Source organism: Fusarium vanettenii, assembly GCF_000151355.1.
Source record: "Fusarium vanettenii 77-13-4 chromosome 13 genomic scaffold NECHAsca_28_chr13_5_0, whole genome shotgun sequence".
NCBI lineage: Eukaryota > Fungi > Ascomycota > Sordariomycetes > Hypocreales > Nectriaceae > Fusarium > Fusarium vanettenii.
The window spans coordinates 298,528-317,645 of NW_003315857.1; the positions used below are offsets into that span (position 1 = coordinate 298,528).

At 53.3% G+C, this 19,118-nt stretch overlaps 6 protein-coding genes across 6 annotated transcripts; 3 read left to right on the forward strand and 3 right to left on the reverse strand.

The window, feature by feature from the left end:
- The first annotated feature begins 135 nt into the window (after positions 1–135).
- Positions 136–1,251, forward strand: NECHADRAFT_73954 (uncharacterized protein). Its single transcript, XM_003043457.1, has 5 exons — positions 136–514; positions 580–607; positions 664–756; positions 808–1,006; positions 1,172–1,251. Exons 1-5 carry the CDS (start codon positions 276–278, stop codon positions 1,246–1,248), a joined length of 636 nt encoding a protein of 211 aa, XP_003043503.1. The 5' UTR covers positions 136–275; the 3' UTR covers positions 1,249–1,251.
- Positions 1,252–1,730: 479 nt separating this feature from the next.
- On the reverse strand, positions 1,731–3,053 carry NECHADRAFT_98018 (uncharacterized protein; the record flags this gene model as incomplete). The annotated part of the gene is made up of 1 exon (XM_003043577.1): positions 1,731–3,053. The coding sequence occupies one exon, from the start codon at positions 3,051–3,053 to the stop codon at positions 1,731–1,733; it is 1,323 nt and encodes a 440-aa protein (XP_003043623.1).
- A 1,367-nt stretch (positions 3,054–4,420) lies between these two features.
- On the forward strand, positions 4,421–5,712 carry NECHADRAFT_102223 (uncharacterized protein). The gene is made up of 4 exons (XM_003043458.1): positions 4,421–4,721; positions 4,942–4,959; positions 5,010–5,139; positions 5,190–5,712. Exons 1-4 carry the CDS (start codon positions 4,503–4,505, stop codon positions 5,234–5,236), a joined length of 414 nt encoding a protein of 137 aa, XP_003043504.1. The 5' UTR covers positions 4,421–4,502; the 3' UTR covers positions 5,237–5,712.
- Positions 5,713–6,690: 978 nt separating this feature from the next.
- NECHADRAFT_12933 (uncharacterized protein) lies at positions 6,691–8,532 on the reverse strand (the record flags this gene model as incomplete). Its single annotated transcript, XM_003043578.1, has 3 exons — positions 6,691–8,130; positions 8,241–8,359; positions 8,430–8,532. Coding segments are annotated over 3 exons (1,662 nt in total), but the record flags the coding sequence as incomplete, so codon positions are not given.
- A 5,170-nt stretch (positions 8,533–13,702) lies between these two features.
- On the forward strand, positions 13,703–15,699 carry NECHADRAFT_88219 (uncharacterized protein; the record flags this gene model as incomplete). The annotated part of the gene is made up of 7 exons (XM_003043459.1): positions 13,703–13,966; positions 14,268–14,455; positions 14,546–14,639; positions 14,751–14,771; positions 14,826–14,856; positions 14,898–15,463; positions 15,583–15,699. 7 exons carry the CDS (start codon positions 13,703–13,705, stop codon positions 15,697–15,699), a joined length of 1,281 nt encoding a protein of 426 aa, XP_003043505.1.
- A 1,083-nt stretch (positions 15,700–16,782) lies between these two features.
- NECHADRAFT_102224 (uncharacterized protein) lies at positions 16,783–17,692 on the reverse strand (the record flags this gene model as incomplete). Its single annotated transcript, XM_003043579.1, has 2 exons — positions 16,783–17,491; positions 17,601–17,692. 2 exons carry the CDS (start codon positions 17,690–17,692, stop codon positions 16,990–16,992), a joined length of 594 nt encoding a protein of 197 aa, XP_003043625.1. The 3' UTR covers positions 16,783–16,989.
- Between the last annotated feature and the right edge of the window lie 1,426 nt (positions 17,693–19,118).

The following is a 19,118-nucleotide window of genomic DNA, read 5'->3' on the forward strand; positions in this document are numbered from 1 at the left end:
CAAACTTGAGCGATGATGTCTTGTTGATGGCGGTCACGTGCTAGGTCACGAGTACAGCAACCGCCAATCATCTGCCTAGCATTGTAATCTCCAAATCCCGCTGAGCAACTTTCCCGAGCCGAACACATCCATCACGTCAATCCCTCGCCTTCCGCCCTCAAGCCGAACCCGACCCAATTGACCTCGTCGTCAATTGACCTCCGCCGAGTCCTACCCGTCGTTCGACCTCCCCGAGTTAATCAGAGATGGCCCCGGCCCTACAGGCCTCGACGGCCATGCTCGCGCGCCGCCAGCTCACCACCTCGAGCTCCCTCGTGGCCGCGAGACTCTTTGTCGCCCAGCAGCGAGGATACGCGACACCCCAGGGACCTCCCCCCGCCAACTTCCGAACGAGCAGACAGGTAAAATGGACGTGGGATAACGAGAGCACCCTGGACCGCGTGGGCAAGTTTTTCCTCATGACGGAGATGGCGAGGGGCATGTATGTGCTGCTCGAGCAGTTCTTCCGACCACCGTACGTTTACTCCATTGGAATCGAGAAATAGGGTTTTGGAAGTGTCGGAATGCTGATGAGAATAGTTACACCATCTACTACCCCTTCGAGAAGGTATGCCAGAGCTTCACGTATCCGCCCGGACCGAAACATGAGCTGACCCGCCGTAGGGCCCCATCTCTCCCCGATTCCGAGGCGAGCACGCCCTCCGACGATACCCCTCTGGTGAAGAGCGATGCATTGCCTGCAAGCTCTGCGAGGCTGTACGATTCACCATGTCCAACAATGGGGGTTTTATATGCTGACCCAGATAGATCTGCCCCGCCCAGGCCATCACCATCGAGGCTGAGGAGCGAGCCGACGGATCCCGCCGAACGACCAAGTACGATATCGACATGACCAAGTGCATCTACTGCGGTTTCTGCCAGGAGTCTTGCCCCGTCGACGCCATCGTTGAGAGCCCCAACGCCGAGTACGCTACCGAGACCCGAGAAGAGCTGCTGTACAACAAGGGTGCGTTGTCCCAATTGATTTCGCCGACGAGATTTTGTGTATCCGAGGGCTTAATTGAGCTTCTTGGACGGTCATTTCTCTTTTTCCGAGTTCCTATGGCCGTCTTCATGATCCAATGCCTGCTCGGACATACGATTTGAACCCTTCGGCTAACATGTCAAACAGAGAAACTCCTTTCCAACGGAGACAAGTGGGAGCCCGAGCTCGCAGCCGCCATCCGCGCCGACGCGCCATACCGATAAACCCAAAAATCCAAACATCTACGAAAAGGGAGACGGAGACTATCAATTGCATTATTTGCCCCATTGTTTTGCTGCCTTAAGCTGTTTAGCTGTTTAACGTTGTAGGAACATGTTTTTTTGATGCGGCGGGGCATGAAACAATGTCTGAAAGAGTGGCGAGGCCCTTTCAGACGGTGGTGGAGGAGACGTGTTGTATATAATCTAGATCTCCAGAAAACGCCCCTTTGTCACTCATCGGATATGGTTGTCTATTGGTGATGTGAGATGAGAGGGAGGTCTAACTTGATTAAGCAGGTGACAACAGAGTCAAGACGTGGGAGGTGATAAGAGAGTCAAATAGGAAGTGATACGAGAGTCGAGGAAGATGTAGGTCTATTGATCTAGGTGGAATCTCGACTGACTACCTCTTCAGCTCGATTACGACTATTAACTTCGAATTCATCAACGCCATTCAATGCTTCTACTGCTCAAATCATCATCGCTCAGCACTTCTTACTCTCAGGCTTGCTATCAGCCGCCTGGAGCGCAACCTCCATGAGTCCCGAGGCAACCTGCCTCATCCACATATGATACTGGGTCTTGCCGGGGTAAAAGGGACAAGCCTCGGATCCGCTCTCCTCGCCAAACTCGATGGTGTAGGCCTGCAGCTTTCCGACGCCGCACTTTGCCGCGTAGAATCGACCCTGGGCGTAGTCGGTGCTGGCTCCGGCAGTTGGGTACAGACCGACAGACTCCATGACGGCGTACAGGGTGGCGCCGGCCTTTTCCATGGCCACCTTCATGCGGTTCGCCAGCGACTTTTGGACAGTGAGGTCCTGGCTCTTAATGTACTCCTTGTATCCAGTCTTGACGGGCTCATCACCCACGACACCACGGCGACCGTCGTACTTGGAGTTGAGGAAGTTCTCCTTGGGATCCTTTGTCTGGGCGTTGTCATCACCCCAGGCATAGAGGATATCACCACCGAAAGAGTGCAGGTCGATGAACCAGGTCAGATCCTTGTACTTGTCCATAGCCCAGACAACACTCTTAGTCTCGGGCTCCGAAGTGGGCGACGTGCCGTGGAACACCTCGCTGGAAGGGTCATCCGAGGAAACACCCGAAAGATCAGCGTCGGGGCTGAAAGCCTTCTTGTAGTCCCAGATGAAATCATAGTTGCGGTTGATGTCGATACCGATCTTGTCGGGTCTACCCTTGGAACTCTTGGGGTTACGGTTCTTGCGCCAGCACTCGTTGGTGGCCTGGTCGTACTTGACGCCGTCAGGGTTGACGAGAGGGAGGATGACGATGCCGGCGTCGAGGGCCTTGCGGACCTGAGCAGCGGAAAAAGTCGTCTTGCCGTACTTGAGGCCCTTGTTGGCCTTGCGGGCGTGCAGCAGATCCGACAGGAAGTAGACCACATTGTCAGGTCCACCGCGCTCACGGGCGTGCACGCCACTGATGATGAGCAGCTTGGGCTTCTTTCCAACCTTGGCGCCCAAGAACTGGAAACCCTCATACGACTTGTACGGAGGACGGATCAGCTCGACATCCTTGAAAGTGTTTGCGAGACCCTGAAGAGCAGACGAGACTTCAGTAGGCGTGAGGATGGACTTGAGGTCGCGGTCAGAAGTAGAAAGACCCTTGGGAACAATGGCGCCCTTCTTGAAGCGATCACCCTTTCCGATGGGAAAGTCTGGTTCCGGACGGGATTGTCTGGCGTGAAGGGCAAAGTGGTTGGCCTCACGCGAATCCCTAGGGACGAGGTCCGAAGGGAGAAGGCAGGCGGAGGCCGAGAGGGCAAAGGCGACGAGGTGAAGCTTCATGATGACGAAAGGGTTACACGAGGGATGAGGAGAAGAAGCATGAGGAGGAAGAGAGTGTGTAAAAGAAGGTGGACGTTGATGGCTTTTTATCCTGTCTTGTAAGGCTCGTGTGTCCCGCCCCATGCAGGATGAGCTGTGCCAGCATAGGAATGATGCTTCGTCCCCCAAGCCTCCTTCCTATCCTAGCCAATGTATCCTCCCTCGATCAACATGTCTCCCCTGGAACCCGTTATCCCGCATACCTTACCTTGAATAAACTTCTCGGGCGTTTGCGAGGATGCTGGGTGGTGCTAGTCAAAAGGTCAAAGAAGCGGGTCGGAGGAACCGTCTAGATCTGGGAGGTGCGAAAATAAGTCTATCTCTGATCGACCTTTCGGGGAACTTTTGGTTTCACTCATATGATTGGACAAGAGTGGAGGGGACATCATGCGACGGTTAGACGAGAGGTCGGGATTTGTTTATGCGCAACGGGAACGTTTGCTGGACTTGGCAGGTAGGATCTGCGTCTTGTTGATAAGTTGAGTTTGAGTTGCAGGAGAGGGTTACTTTGAATGGATGTTTGCGAGGTACAGGAGCTATTTCCGGTGGTTGGTGTTGTGGCTTTAGGGTAGCTTGATGGTGGGAGTGAATTCACCGATGGAGATCATTTTGGTATGTTGTTTAATGTATAAGAGAATATTCAAGATCCGTTGAATAGAGGAGAGCAATCCATTTAGACACGGCTCATTTGTCCAAGTACCATATCATTTGACATGGTTATTTACTTCACACCCCAAATAAGCCTAACAACAAAAGTCAGCCTCAGCTGGTATGTGCCTCCTCGGCCATGCCGTTGAGACACGGAGAACTCAATACTCTCAGCCCCAGAAAGACGATATACAGTATAAAGTCTCGTAGGTAGTTCATAGATCAATGTTAACCAGGTCTAGTCTCCTCGGAACCTCCTCCGGAACCATGGCAGCTGTGTATGTGGGACCAATGAGGATAGGGTAGATTTTGCTGACTCGGTAAAAGAGCGAGGTGAAGTGTGTTTAAACAACAATTGAGCCTTCAAAACGAAATGAATAAATCTACAAAAATTCAGACTCGTTAAAAACACACCACAACACATGAGACCGCACTTACAGAATCAATCCATCCCTCATCATCGAGTTACAGCATCCAACATGATCCCCATCTTCCCATCTCAATTATCCTCGGCACCCTTTAACCAATCAAATCATCCATTTCCCGCTGACGTATCTATCTCCGGCCAACCACCACCGAAGGCCGAAACTCTCAAGGCAATCAAATCACGTGACGCTTCCAATCCCAGCTAGCTCCGACTCTCTCCAGAAACAACGAGAAATTTATCATCACCACCTCCAAACCCGGCCTCATCAACCTCCAACTGCTCACTCTCCTCCCCACCAATTGAACAGAATCCTCGTTCAGGCAACTTCAGCAATCATGTTCCGTACCGCCGTTCTCCGATCCGTCGCCCGCGTCGCCGCCCGACCCGCCGCCGTGACAAGATTCGCTGCCGTCGCTGCCCCCCGCGCCGCTACCGCCGCCGTCGTCCCCAAGATCCAGAGCTTCCAGGGTGTGCGGTTTTACAGCGCCGGCGGTGCGCTCAACAAGGAGGAGGTTGAGGGTCGCATCATGAGCTTGCTGCAGGGCTTTGACAAGGTGAGTTTCTTGACTCTTCGGGTCTCCCGGGTGGATGAGGGCATTGGGGAGGGGTTGGATGTGGGTTGGATGTGGGTTGATGGATGCTGAGGCATTGATCTTGCTGAGGCGAGCATCTTGTCAAAGCTGACATCAATTCTACCGTCAACCGTCAAATACCGACTCTTCAATGCCTATATCCAACCTTATCAGTCACATCTGCTAACAAACTCCACCTCAGGTCAACGATGTCTCCAACGTACGTCTCGAACAGCTTGCACATACTCTTCAAACCTAACACACCAGCAGATCAAGCCCGCCGCTCACTTCGCCAACGATCTCGGTCTCGACTCTCTCGACACCGTCGAGGTCGTCATGGCCATCGAGGAGGAGTTCAGCATCGAGATTCCCGACAAGGATGCCGACTCCATCCACTCCGGTACGCTCCCTCCCTAGCTTCACTGAATCTTAATACTAACCCCCCTCTAGTCAGCCAGGCTGTCGAGTACATCCTCCACCAGCCCGACGCCAACTAAGCGCCCTTGTCCTTCAACATCCCCCTCCCCCTTGTACAATTAAACTCCCATGACACACAAACCCCCTTCTAAATCCTTGGGATACCACAAGGATTACTCTCAGACACCCTCAGAGGCGCCGAAAAAAACTTGGGGAGGGGAGAGGATAAAACAAAATCCAAATCTTAATCTCGGCGCATGATGAGAATGGTTGTCAATTTTTTTTTATAAGACGGCTGCGGACAAATGGGGACGGGCCCGGAGAGAGAGAGACATTCGTACGAATATAAAAGAATTGGCGGGAGAAGAGTGGTCACCGCTTGATTCCCCGAGTGTCCTTGTTAAACCCTATTTTCTCGAGAGGTGATCGTGAAGTGGTTTGGCAATGGGCACCTGTCTTCCAAGGGATGTACGATCGGGAGCATTGTTTGAATCTCTACTACTGTGGCTTTTACCTTGACCTAGTGTATAGAAACACCCTACTGATCTACATGGCATCACTGTGCGTGATCGGGTGTTGCTCAAGTTGACGTTGCAGGTGTGAGTGAGCACTGAGGGGAAGTTCAAGGTGAATATGACCAAGAAAACAAGGACTAGAGATCCCTAAGCCGAGTCAGATATGACAATTCTCGGGCTAAGAACGCTTTAAACCGTCGCAATCCATCTTGAGCCTCAACTTCACTACGTATCTATCGACTCAACATCACTTCATCAAGACTCAATGAGCTCAAAGTCAGTAGCCAACCTGGCCCAGCAAGTATCGCTTGTTCAGTTATCCATCCTCTGTAGGTAGATTTTCTTGCATGATTCCTCCCTGACAACTTCAACGGGGTCTCAGACCTCCCCTTGTGCATGTTTTTGTAATCCCAAAACCCATACCAAAACACCGCGCCCAGACACACTGAGGTTGACCAAGTTGGACGACAGGCACCAAGAAATCACAAATCCCCTTCCTACAGGAAACTCGTGACATCGAAGCGAATACTCGTCTCGACAAAGCCGACAATCCAACTCTTAACCTGCAATCTGCCTGGGCATATAGATAAACAAACTCAGATAACCCTCCGCCCCAAAAGATTTGATGGTGATTATCAAACAGAATAGATGAGAAAATGTAAAAAACTCCTAGCCGTGTATCCTATATCCTTTTTGAGTCCTGGCCTTAGATTGCTATGCATCCGCCTTGTTTTCTCTTTCCCAAGTTCCAATGCTGCAATTCAAATGTCGTCCGGCAGGCCAGAGAGGCTAGACTTGTTTGCTCGTGTCCAACGAAATGCAATGGGCGTTACTGATGGTGGTGTTGTGCTGTCCACCTAGATCATGGCTCATGAACTCTTCGCCTTCCAACTCGCTTCTATCAATCGCCAACTCCAACGCTGGGCCCATTAGATCGGGTCAACTAACCCGAGTCGGAGGAACATGTTTCACTTCCATCATCGTCCACTGACTGGGACCGAGTCTCGGGTTGTCTTGGTTCCATTGGTCGACGACTTGCCGGCAACGACACCTGCATAGCTGCCCCAGACACCACCCATGCCCAGGCCTGCCGAGGCACGCTTGGAAGCCTTCGAGGTAGAGGCCTCACTATCGTCCTCCATGCCATCCATCTGGAACATTTCATCGTCCTCGTTGATGCGCGTGGTGAACCGTCCGTTCATGGACGAGCTGATGCTACCGCTCGAGACATGGCGTTCCATAACTCGCTCCTTGCCAATGGGGCTGATGGGGCTGATGGCATTGCCGGTTCGGGCAGTTGAGGGGTGGAGAAGAGGACTGCCGTTGCCGGTAGCGTCATCTAGACGGCTGCGCTGGAGTTGTTGAGACAGCATCGACATGGCCTCGCTGCCGGATCGTAGCGATGAAGGACGGTTGAAGCCATTGGTGCCACCCATCTCTTGGGCGAGCACCGAGTTACGCAGGGGGCTTCCCACATGACCAAACGCCGACGCTCCTCGGAGAGATCGAGAGGTTTCCTCCTCTTCCTTCTGTCGTTGGAACATGGGCCCCCATCGACTGGGGCTGGTTCCAATGGGGCTGCCATACTTGCTCAGTCCGTCAACCTCGCTATCGGCTCGCATTGAGCCTCTTCGGGCCTTTTCGACAGGGGTCAAGAGATCCTGCAGATTTTCCGGCACGTAGTTTTCAGGAAGATTATCATCATCATCGCCGAAAGCGAACCCAGGCTCCCAGTCTCGATCAACAGACGTCTTAGGCATGCTGGAACTGAGCATCCTGGGCTTGGCGAAGCGAGACGAGTGCATGGCTCGCTTGCCAAAATACTCTTCGCCATTGGCGTGAGAATTGGGTGGGCTTCTATCCAACGGCGCAAGGAGGTGTTCAGAGGAGCCAAAAGCGGAGGTGTGAAGCAGCTTCAGGGTTTCAGAAGTGCGAGAGTCCTTGGCGTTGCTAAGCGATGGCGTAGGAGATTCGATACCGAATTGGGACGGGACGGAGGAGGGCCAAGGAGCTGCGGGAAATCGGGCAGCATTGGAGATGCCATTTGAATCGAAAGAGGCGGGAAGAGGAGCGTCCAAGACGGATAGGCCTTTGTTGACGGGGGATAGTCCAAACCCAAAGCGCACAGTATCTTCGTCTCGGGGAGAGCCGTAGTTGGATCCAGTGTAGGACATGTCGATAGTGGGAAGGCCATTCTCGAGGCTGGGCTGACGGCCTAAGGAGGGCTGTTCCTGTTCATCATAAGGGTAGGCTGGAGTATACGAGGGCGCGTCGGCGTGGTAGAGAGAAGTGGTAAGAGCGCTGGTCGAGGACTGATTGTTGCTCGAGGATGTGGGGTTGGAACGTCCTGCGAGAGCTGGAGCTGCACCTATCGTGACGCCATTCTTGCCGTAGTTGATGCGTCTGCCATCGGGGAGGACGTGGATGTTGGCACACTTGGGTCCAAACTTGCAGTTTCCCTGCGCGACAAGACAATGGTTAGTGTTGCTCTCAAAAGCGTGATAAACGATGCGACTGGTTCGACGCGAAAATGTGGTTGACGGAGGCGACCATGATATGGCGCACGCACCTTTGCAAAGTATTTGCAGACGTTCTCGGCAGCGGTGCTCAGATCGTGGCTGAAGGGACAGGCATTGCCAGCCTGACAGGCGCCCTGACGAAAGAACTTGCAAGGTACGTGGGACGTGTCTATCACGAAGCTTGTGTCAGTCGAGGCGACATTGGACGAGACGATCGCGGGGGGTCGTGTGCAACATACTCGGAGGGCTTCGGGGCCCATCGAAGCGGGGAGCGGGTGCCATGGAATTGGACTGTGAGCCGTTGGCGACGTTGAGGCTACCGCTCCGAGCGTGGCGGTATTCGGGCATGATAGAGGAGAGGAGCGAAGAGATTCGCAGGGGGGGAGACGGGCGAACCAGAGTGGTGGAGGAGGAGGGAAGCGGGAGGGAAAAAGGAAGCAAAAGAGTCCAGTTAGAGACCAGAAGAGGAGAGGCTGAAGGTTGCGTGAAGCCCAGCGGCGGAGCGGGCGGCAAAGGAGGGCCGTAGTGGGTGAAAGCGGGCGAGGGCGGCCGAGGTGGGCGTGGGTTGATGGACGATGGGGTTGATGGTGGGGGCGGGCGCTGGTCGTTCTTGGACCTGGGTCAGGGCGACGGAGATGGATGTGGAGGGTGGCCAAGTGTGACTTGATTCACACGCGGTTATAGTATGCAAGCGCCTTGTACCTCGGGGTCAAACGCCGGACTCCGTGGTGGTGCAACCGGGGGGACGACAAATGAACCCACGGGCGAACGAGCTAGTATGGGCCGAGGGGCTTTTCGGTCCAGCGCGATGGAACAGCGGGAATAACGATAAAGATAAAGATGCGAGATGTTGGGAGAGATATTGTTGGTGTTGAGGAGAAGAGGGAAAAAGAGGCGTGGCTTTGGAGGTGCTTTCCTGCACGGAAACGATGGAAGACACCTGACGAACTGGAACCGACAAACCTGGTAGGTGGGCAGGTACGAAAGAAGAAATCAGGTACCCCGGACCTTCCAAAAAAGACAGTGCTATGACGGAGATGATGATCTTTTGGTTGGTAGCTGATTGCAGCAGCTGAAAAAAGTATTGCTTCTCAGCCAGCCTTTTGCAACCAGAAACGATCACCGCTGATTAGACGTGACAAATGTGATGGCAGATCTTTTCAGTGGGGATGAGAGAGTGCTTCCAGGGCGTGTCAGCGGATTCGATACCCGCCAGAGCTCAGAACGGGCACTCTCCACCGCCGCTTGTAAGCCTCCACTTCAAGTCAACAGACAGATTTGGACTCGAAGTTATCCGCAAACGTCCAGACCGGCTTATATGAGAAATAACTCTTTGCTCAACGTGGAAGAAGAGGACCGGGAGCGAGTGATGATCAATAAGCAGATCAAATTGCGGATCCGTCGGGATGCTACTCCAGGTATAATAAGCAGGATGAGGTGAGAGTACGATGTTGCAGTTGAGCCTCGAGAGGGTGGTAGTCAAGTCTGGCACGCGACCGAACCTGATCGTCATCGGTAGTAGGCGTTTAAAAAAGATAAGAAGGAGTCGAGGAGCGAACGACTAAAAGACCATCACACATACAAGGTGAAAATGAAAACGTCTGATATGAGTGGGCAGAGGGACCTTTTATTCCATCCTGGCTTAGAGCCGCTAGGCAGAGTCAGACACGACTATCGCAGGCAGAGCTTCCCGTCAACTCTAGAATAGTGAGCGTGACTACCCGGGCTAGGAGAAACCTCTCCCGTGTGTCTGTTGGTCCACGATGGTTGGATGGTTGGGTGTAGAGGCGAAGTGGTGGGTTGACGATGGTGATGGTGGTGTTGAAATTCGTCTACTTGCCCACCGTGGGGAGCATAGGTAGGCATCCGGCCGGGAGTCTTGAAACCTCACAGCCCCTCTTGTTTCTCATTCTCCTCTCCTCTAGTTCTTGGCAGTTGGACGGATAGATACGAAGAGCAGGGTCCAGGAGTCTAGAGGGCCCTGGTTCGTGGGCGTTCTGCCTATTCACGCCTCCAACTGCGGACGAGAAACCCCCAAATATGCAGAGCGGATCTGGATTTACAGGTACAGCCTCTGTACGATCTGTATATTGTACATTAAACGGGCAAGCCATGAAATAAACTTCTAGGTTATTTCTTTCAACTTCTCCTGACTGGTCTCCCGTCCGCTGTGGCTTCGTCCCAAAGCAACCGTCAGACTGACAAGCCATGGAGGAATCAGGCCATATCGAGGTCACACATGCAGTCGAGGAGAGCTGATGCATTTGATAGAATGCACTCTGCCGTCGCTGGGGGTTGCATCGCATTTTCTTGGACTACACTCGTGGATCTCATCTCAGCCGGTCCGGGGGTTGTCTGCCGTCAAGGCTCGCCCACTTAAATCTGGGAGGCCAAAACTTCAGCCCATGCCACCATTCCGGACCCCAGGGGGGACGTCCCGCATAACCCAGCTTGCCGGTGAAGCTCTAACTTGCTCGGGACCGGATGGCGTCGAGGTCCGCGGCTAGATCCAGGCTCGCCCGTGCATCCGCAGCTCTGGAATCTGGGTGGCGGGGATGCCGTGCACCTACCGTCAAACCACATGCCGATGTTGTTGTGCATTCTTTTGGCGTTTTGGAGGGCATGTACTATTCCTCGTTGGGAAAATGTCAAGAAGCTGAGGGTAAGGTATTCCTGGTCAGGGTCGTTGAGATCATCGCCACCTGCGCCAGGCCCGGCTGGTCATCCACTTACAAGAGACGGATATTCAGGATCCGAGCGTGTCAATCTTGGACAGCCTCCCGTATTTCGCGAGAATGACGATTGCAGATCCTCCCTAATCATCTGCCGTGTCGTCTCGACGCGATCTAATCAGTCGGTGGTAAAATGCCGTGGCCTCCCTAACCAGATATCCATGCATCATGACCAGTCCATCTAGAATCATATGGCCTTGGAGGCATGCCGGCTCGACTCAGCTTGTCAGACCCCAAGGAGCGGACCCCTGTCTGTCTTACATGCGTCTCTCTCCAAGCCCACCAACCGTTCACTGCAGCCTCGACAATCAAGGCAAGTTTGCGTCTATCCCCAACTCGGCCGGACCAGACCCCCGTCTGCCCATGTGCGCCCTTGGATGCATCCACAGAAGGTCGCACAAGGTCTTCTCCCAATAGCCCGTCAGTTGTCCGTCGCTGCTCAGCCCAGACTAGACAGAGCCGGCTCGATTCGGACTGCGACGCGTTGCGCTTGCGCAGCTTGCCGTGGCGATGCACCACTCTCTCGTGTCGTTGCTTGTAACATGTCTTGGACCAAGATGATGCTTGCTTTTGCTGCGGATGAATCCCTTCTTGGTGATGTTATCGCTTAAAGAGCTCGCTTGTGTTACTGTGGCCTCGTAACGCTCCAGATCCGTAGAACCCGGCTTGAGAAATATCTCCGCTCTGAAACCAGAGACCCTTGCTTCTCCATTCCGTGATATGCCCCCGTCTCCCATCCCCATGTTTTCAGTTGTTGGTGTTACCTCAGCTCACTATCGTACATCGACTGACGACATTCTGCATGCATCCTGGCACCAACCCCTGTCCCTCAGGTCGCGCGGCCCTTGACAGAGTCGCATGGGCGTGGGACACTGAGCATTCCACTCCTGTACACAAGACAAAGAATGTGCAAGTTTGTGAGAGCGATTGAGTTGCTCGGATTGCATCCCGTCCCATCTGCATGTAGGTATTTGTTGCAGTGTGAGGTGCATATCGGGAAGTGCATGGACGGGCCTGGGGGCGCGGCGGTTTAGTGGAACTCAATCACTGACAGCCAGTCGATCAGTGCCTCCTTCCAGCGCCCTTAGTGGCTGATGGTCCCCTAAAGACGCCCAGGGCCAGTGCGTCTACAGGGGGCTTCCACAACCCCTCACAGAGCGGGGGTCCGAGCGCCCAGGTGGGTCCTTGGGCCAGAAATAGCCCCGCGGCGGGCGTGGGCAGGCAACTTGAACTCCAACAACCGCATCGCCATCCAATATCCATGCCCTGCCTAGGACGACGAGTAGGACTCTGGTCTCCTCACGATACAAAACGCGTGGGCACATTCACACCCACTAAATCGGGATACCCGTTTCAGCCATTCTCTGGGTGGAAACGCGTGTGGGCATGATGCGTCTTCTGTCAGCGTCCGGGTGAAGCCGGATCTTAGCAGCGTCGTCCTTCATCACGATCTTTACCACATGACTTCTCCCACCGTCGTCTGTCCTTGTCGTCATATCTTGGGGTCCTCCATCCACACCTCCCATGCTCTCACACCAGCACGCCTGATCCTGATTATCGTCTCCGCTAAAGCCTCCCTCGGGCTCGTTTCGTTCCATCCCGAGCCTTGCTCATCTCCACTCTCCGCGAAGGGATCCCGCGATGCCGCTGTCTCCGCCGTCTCCTACCCGGTCGGGGATGTTGCTCTGCAGGTATCAACGTCCGGTCAGGCTCCGTGAGCTAGGGTTGATATCGATCTCTACCCAACACCCTCCTCGGTTCCATCCGCTATTTGTCTAGACCAATCGTGGTGAGCTTCTGTCTCGCGGGTTCCATCCTGCATCAGACAACCCTGTCTGCTCAGCCCTTGACCTACGAAGCCTCAGCTAATATGCCCAAGGTGTTGTCGTTTGCAGGCGTTCGCAGCTTTTGTGAACCAAGACAGCCTTTCTAGGGCTGTTGAGTTTTGACCTTGCAGACTGAATGCGCATCTAGCCAGTCATCTTGACTTGCATCCATCCTTGGACCAGTTTCTCGGTCTTACAAGCCAAGGCACGAGAACCCCCTCAAGAAGCATAGCACTCAAGATGGTCGTGATGAACAGTCAAAGGACCAACGGTGCGTCTCGCTTCTCCAACTCTCTGGCCCCATAACGCCACGGGCCGGCCTTGGGCAAGCCATCAGCCATCAGCCTTGGTTGTCTCAGGCGGGTGATCACCAACACCACCACCACCAATCCAACTTCATCGACGCCTCCATCCTTCATTCGTCGCTCCCGCAACTGCACCACACCCTTCTTTTAACGACTCTTGGACCTCGTTGGGTCTCCCTGCCCCCTGATTATTATTCTCTCGTGTTGCTCACTACCGTGGAGTGGCATTCCAGGGAGAATCTTTGATGGTTCCAACATTGAGGCTTGCCGGCATACATTACTTCCGCAGCCTTGGAACTAGCTATTGGTTGCCGCACCGTACAGGTGAGCATCGGTCTGCCGAGTGGCTTGGCTGCCGTCCCCAGATTTCACAGCCTTTTACCATGTGGCGGTCTTGTCGAACATGCGACCCGCCCCTCTCCTCTCCACCAACCTGGGTTTCCCATGCGATGTCTTTGATCCTTATTCCACTTCTCTCCTGCTTGAGTCACCGCCAGCCACAGTCATGATCAAACCTGGGCAACTTGGCAGGCTTTCATGATCCGGATTAAGCGCTCGGCAAGTATTGCGCTAAGCAGCGCGACACCCACTCTCATGAACCACCCGCCCTCGTGCGCGCCTCGATCGCCCTGAGCACCACTCAATCGACATGCCCAAGACTAGCCACCACACCATCACGCCTGGCGAGATCGACTTATTTCTTGACCCCGACTACAGAGTAGCATCTCTGAGCAATCTCATGATCCCTGCCCCACATCATCCGACCGGAAACCCGGCGGAGTCATCAGTCTTGTACCACACCATCCATCGTTACGGCTTCGATATCCTTGCCCCGTTGACATGTCTCCGCAACAGGGCCAAGGTGGTGGTGGTTTGTCTCAGCAAGGAGACAACATCCGGCGAGAAAACTCCGGTGAGTGATGACATATTGAACCCTTGACGAAGCAGGGTTCTCGGGGTCCAGCACCGCACCGCTTCTTGCAGAGACCCTTGCGACGATCTCTCAACGGCCGCCATGTCTTGTTCCCTGAAGACGACCCTTGTTCATCCTTTCGGCCGTGTCATCTCGCTGCCGGCAGAGTGCTAGGGGCCGACGGTGCCGAGATCGTTGCGACCCATGCTCTTGACGGCCATCTGAGCTTTGGCATCTGCAAAACATCATGCGAGGATCCTTTGAAGAGCGACATCAGAATATCACGGCGACTATGACCTAGCTCTTATGGCATCAAGACGTCTGTGTTACGATTACGAGTCTAGGCGTTCTAAAGTGTCTCACGGGGTCCTCCAAGTCCATGACAAGACCGGTCAAGCACGCCTCCCTTGTTGGTCAGCTCCTTCACGGAGCCTCGTCTCGTTATAAGCTCTCGACAAAGGATTCCAGAGCCCCAAGCCACGCCTCAAGGTGAGTACGCCCAATAGCACGCCGGATCTGGCTGGTGGATTACGGCGCAGGTGACACCTTAGTGGGTGTGTGTCTTGGGCCAGGTTTCAGGCTCGCGAGGCAAGCTGTAGCCTTGACGGGCGTAACGGCCTCGTATCACGGTGTGGGAGAGTTGGCGAATGGGGACGAGGGACGGGCCGGCAAGGTGAGTTGAACGAGAATCCGACAGAGGCGGGACGCGTGACGAGCCGCGTCTCGAGCCGCGTCTTTGAGTGGGGGATGCCTTTGGAGGGGACTCTACTATGCTACTGTCCAGACCCTGGTGAGTGACATTTGGGTATGTTGCATTCACGTTGAAGAAGGTTGCCAGTCGCATCTTTGGCAGCTGTAGACTGGCATTCCCGGGCCAGTAACACATGGATGTAAGTAAAGATGACGACATGTGGCGTACTGAATATTCTAGGCTGGGATTCGAAACACAATGGCGGTCTGGTCCCTTTCCGCATTCTCAAGATGAACCTCGTGGTGACGCCCGCGTTCGTGGGAGGAGCGAAGGCGAAACACGGTTTACAAGCCATGGAGGGCAAAGCCATCGTGATTACGAGTGCAGTTCTACTACCCCAGCAAGATGCCAGTGGAGTCTCGAAGCGGGAGGGTTGTAGCAGAGTCGATGGCCGACATTCGACGCAACCGCTCTCACACCTCAGGTCACAAGAGATGATCGAAAAGAGGGGACTCTGTGAGGGGATTCCGCAGCAGGAAATGATTCCAATCTTGCCTCTGTTTAGAGTCTTGGCTCGGAAAAGGCGGGATGTTGAGTACGCAAAGGACGGGGCGTGGCCAGCGGTACTCGTCGACTTGACGGACAACCATAACTTTCCGGTTTCTTTGTTCATGGGGGCGATCCAGGCCCGGGTTCGCCTTGCTTGTGATATGATTGTTGTTGTTGAGGGTGTCCTGGAGGGCGAGACGAGTCAGGTCGTTGACGTTGACGTTGACGTTGTCGCGGGGTTCCGTGTCAGGGAGTCGGTGAGGGGTCGCTGTTCTCTGCATACGCGATGCTCGAGTCGTGAACATTCTTATCAAGTGATGGTTCGTTCTCGGGAAAGATCTGTAGGCCCATGATCCTATGCTGCCGACTCTCAAAGGGGTCGTCGTTAGCAGAGACTTGGTCGAACACGCTGGATGTTCGTAGATGGTTCATTGCATGTAATGTTGGTCTGTGGTGTGACTTTGTGAGCATACCGGCCAAGATTACTCTGTAGAGAGTGAAAAGATTCCCATTGCTTTTCATATCACAACTTGGACGTGCCATGATGAAGCTTCTGGGGAACCCTATCGTTATACTCGTCGTCTTCAACCCGCCTCATTCGGACATTGCCCGCCTAGCCCGCGAGCTGCCCGGATTAGGCAATGCAAAAAATGAGTCATTCTGGCTCATCCTGAATCAGAATGATTTGTTACATGCATGCATTCACTGACCCCCCGACCTCCTTGTCCGGCAACCCCCTTTGCACTTTGAACCAATCACAGACTCATCCTAACCATGGTCCTAACCAACCATAACCCTTATCCTAGCCCCATCCTAGCCATGACCTTATCATAGCCTATCCATTGGCTAAGACGTGTCAAAGGGGGTCGACTGACGAGCAGGTCAGGGGTCGTCTTATCAAACCTTGCATTTGGTTCCCCGCTTTGCCTGGCCCATACTGTGTGTTTGAGTTGGAGATGCACTGGGGAGATTCTGGAGGGACATCACAGTCTATCAGAATGAATCATTATTGCTCAGAACATGTCGACATGAGCGTTGCATTCGGGTACAAATACGTGAGTTTTGGTGATGAGGGGTACGGCAGAACGGCAGAATGGAAGAAGGAAGGACGATACGATAGAAGAAATCGTGGAATGGGAGTGTATAAGTGTAGACTGAGCGACTGATGGTGATGCCTTCAATAGAGGGAATCAAGGGATTCGTGATAGAATCAACTCAGGTTAATGTAAGTAATCGATCTTTTTATATGTGCCTATCCCCGTATTCATGAAGAGAGAAACGGAACTCGATGACATCAGCCCATGAGTCGCATGAGCCTCCTCACAACCTGATATCCATTTATTCATCTCCTTGCTTGCGCGGGGACTACCAGACTGTACGCGTACTCGTCCCTATTATTAAAGCACTATCTAAGAACCTATAAAAATAATATAAGAATAGGTTAATCTCTCATCTCAATTTGCTAAGTATAGTAAGAGACTCATCATAATTGGTCTACGTCCCCGCGTAAGCAAGGAGATGGACTCCAACCACACGCTGCAACACATATCTTTTCATCACGATTGGCCCGAGTCTTGCTTCCAGAGAAATATTTCATGTTTGAACTACATAAGGAAAGGAAAAGTTGTCCGTTTGCTAATCCGCAATTGTATGCCCTCTAGTAACCTCAACGCCGGAAGCCGACAGATTAAACCACCGATAGTACCCCATTCGCTTGTGACTTTTCTTCAAAGGGAGGCTTTTCCAAACCATTTTCCCGAGATTCGACTGACGTAGACTTTGTTTACTTCTTGCTGTTCAACATCTCCCTTAGAGCATCCGCTTGAGCCTCACTGCGAGCCAGTCGCAGACGCATGTCATCCCTCTCGCTTGTCATAGCGGCTAGCGCGGCCTCAAGCTCTGAGATGCGATCGAGGCGCTTCTGACGGTACTTGCGAGCCGCGAGGGTGTTGCGTTGGCGCTTGAGGGCCACGGAAGCGGACTCGTCCTCGGGTGAGGACTTGCGCTTGTGGGAGGATGAAGAGCCGGAAGAGGAGGAGGCGGCTGGGGAAGGGTGGAGAGAGAAGGTGGATGTTCCTGGGATGGAGGGGGATTTGTTGTTGCTTGTTGATGTTGTTGGGGGAGCAATGGGCGGTGATGATGTAGGTTGTTGTTGCAGAGTGTTGATGTTGATGAGAGGCGGCTCTTGCGAGAGGAAATCCTCCCCAGTGCCAAGATCCTGAGTGTTCATATCGGGCAACACAGCACCGCCAATAACCCCTCCAACAGAAGTATCCCAATCCAAGCTCTGATAAATAGCGTCGGTATCCAAGTTTGCAAAGTCGTAGGTGTCGTATTGTTCGGGAAGCAAGTCCAGAAGTCCTCCGCTGGGCTCGAAGCAGAAGTCGCTGGTACTATGGCAATCCGTCGGCGTCCCATTGCTGAGGCTGCCAGAATGGCATGCCGTTCTTGCGGGCGCAGCAGGCTGATGAAGCGCTTGCTGCCATTGGTTCAAGTTAAGGGGGCGGCGGCCTCCCCTACGTCTGCAGAGAGGCCGGTTAGGGCTGAAGGAGGAAGAAGGGGGGGAGGACGACGACTTGAGATCGGTCCAGTTGAGGTTGTGGAGGAGAGAGGAGAGGAGGATTGGAGGGATGAGGTTGATGGTTTTATAGGGAGATGGGGGGATAGATTGCACAGTGTGGTGATACGTTACAGTGCGGCACAGTGAGAGGCGCTAAGACTGAAGGTATGCATGGCGTGAGAAAGGAAGCACGGGGTCTCCGGGTCGGTCTTGCGGCGCGGTTATTGCACGGGCGATGCAGAACGTGAGTCAGGGCGCTGGGTGAAGCTATTCTCAGCCATGATCGACGTTTTGCGATAGGAGGCGCAGCAGGAATTGAGTCGACGCTACGGTAGGTGCGACATTGTGTTGGTGATTCTGGCGGTGGCTTTGCAACTCAATTCGCTTGGCTTAGGGACACAGATTACCAATGTCAGATCTGTTGTGCTCTGGTTGGAGATGTGATGTTGATTCTCAATGGAGTGCTACTGGTCAAGAAGTAAACGAGACACCGGAACGGTAGAGAGTATTACCTAACTCATCTAAGATTTAGTAAATAATTTTCTATAAATATTATAAAATAATACAATAATCTAGAAAAAATTTTATATTTTTATTATATTTTTATTGATTACACTTAGGGGAGAATAGACTAACCTCGTGTCTCGTTTTCCTTGAACCAGGTGGGTGTCTGCCCGGGGCGGGTTAAAATTGCAGTGCAATTGCGGCCGTACAAAATGTCCGGCCACATCGTGGGGCATCATTACAGGTAAACTCTCCATGACTTAAAACTGCGGTGCAAATGAAGTAACGCCCTGCTGCCCGCCACCACCGTGTCCTCTCACCACGATGAATGTATAGCAAGAAGAATCCTATCAAGAACGGTTTATTTCAGATAGATGGGCCGTAGCAGCTTGAGATCATACCCTCTATTTGTGTACGATAACAAAGCATTGAGAGGATATGATACGGATATGGAACCGCTTTACCATGGATAGTCCGCCCTCAGCAGAACACATGCTGAGAACTCGCTTGGCATTACTTCCATCTATTCCCTCTATAAAAAGATGGTTCTGGTCATCGTCGTGCGCTGTTGAGAACGAATATCGCCGGGTGGTTGATGCAACCAAAGAGCTCGGCGTGTGCTAAAATTGCAGGCAAAAAGGTGTGGTAGGTAAGTCACCGCGTGGTCACATAAAAGACTCGCGATCGGGGCGGGATCCTACCCACCCACTCACTCACTGTAGGCACTGATGATACTGTACTGGAGGATAGGGCAGTCCATGGAAGTGGACAAATTCCAACCAGGGCGTTCACATATCTTTGTGGTGTAGACGCAATAGGACAACATGCAGCGGAAAGAGCCCGACGTG

What these genes read in the sequence shown, in the direction of transcription:
- NECHADRAFT_73954 (XM_003043457.1), top strand. Translation starts at nt 276, where the DNA reads ATGCTCGCGCGCCGCCAGCTCACCACCTCGAGCTCCCTCGTGGCCGCG. An exon ending in TCTACTACCCCTTCGAGAAG is followed by an intron (nt 608 to 663) that starts GTATGCCAGAGC and finishes GACCCGCCGTAG; the next exon opens with GGCCCCATCTCTCCCCGATT. An exon ending in CCTGCAAGCTCTGCGAGGCT is followed by an intron (nt 757 to 807) that starts GTACGATTCACC and finishes TGACCCAGATAG; the next exon opens with ATCTGCCCCGCCCAGGCCAT.
- NECHADRAFT_102223 (XM_003043458.1), top strand. Translation starts at nt 4,503, where the DNA reads ATGTTCCGTACCGCCGTTCTCCGATCCGTCGCCCGCGTCGCCGCCCGA. An exon ending in TGCCGACTCCATCCACTCCG is followed by an intron (nt 5,140 to 5,189) that starts GTACGCTCCCTC and finishes ACCCCCCTCTAG; the next exon opens with TCAGCCAGGCTGTCGAGTAC.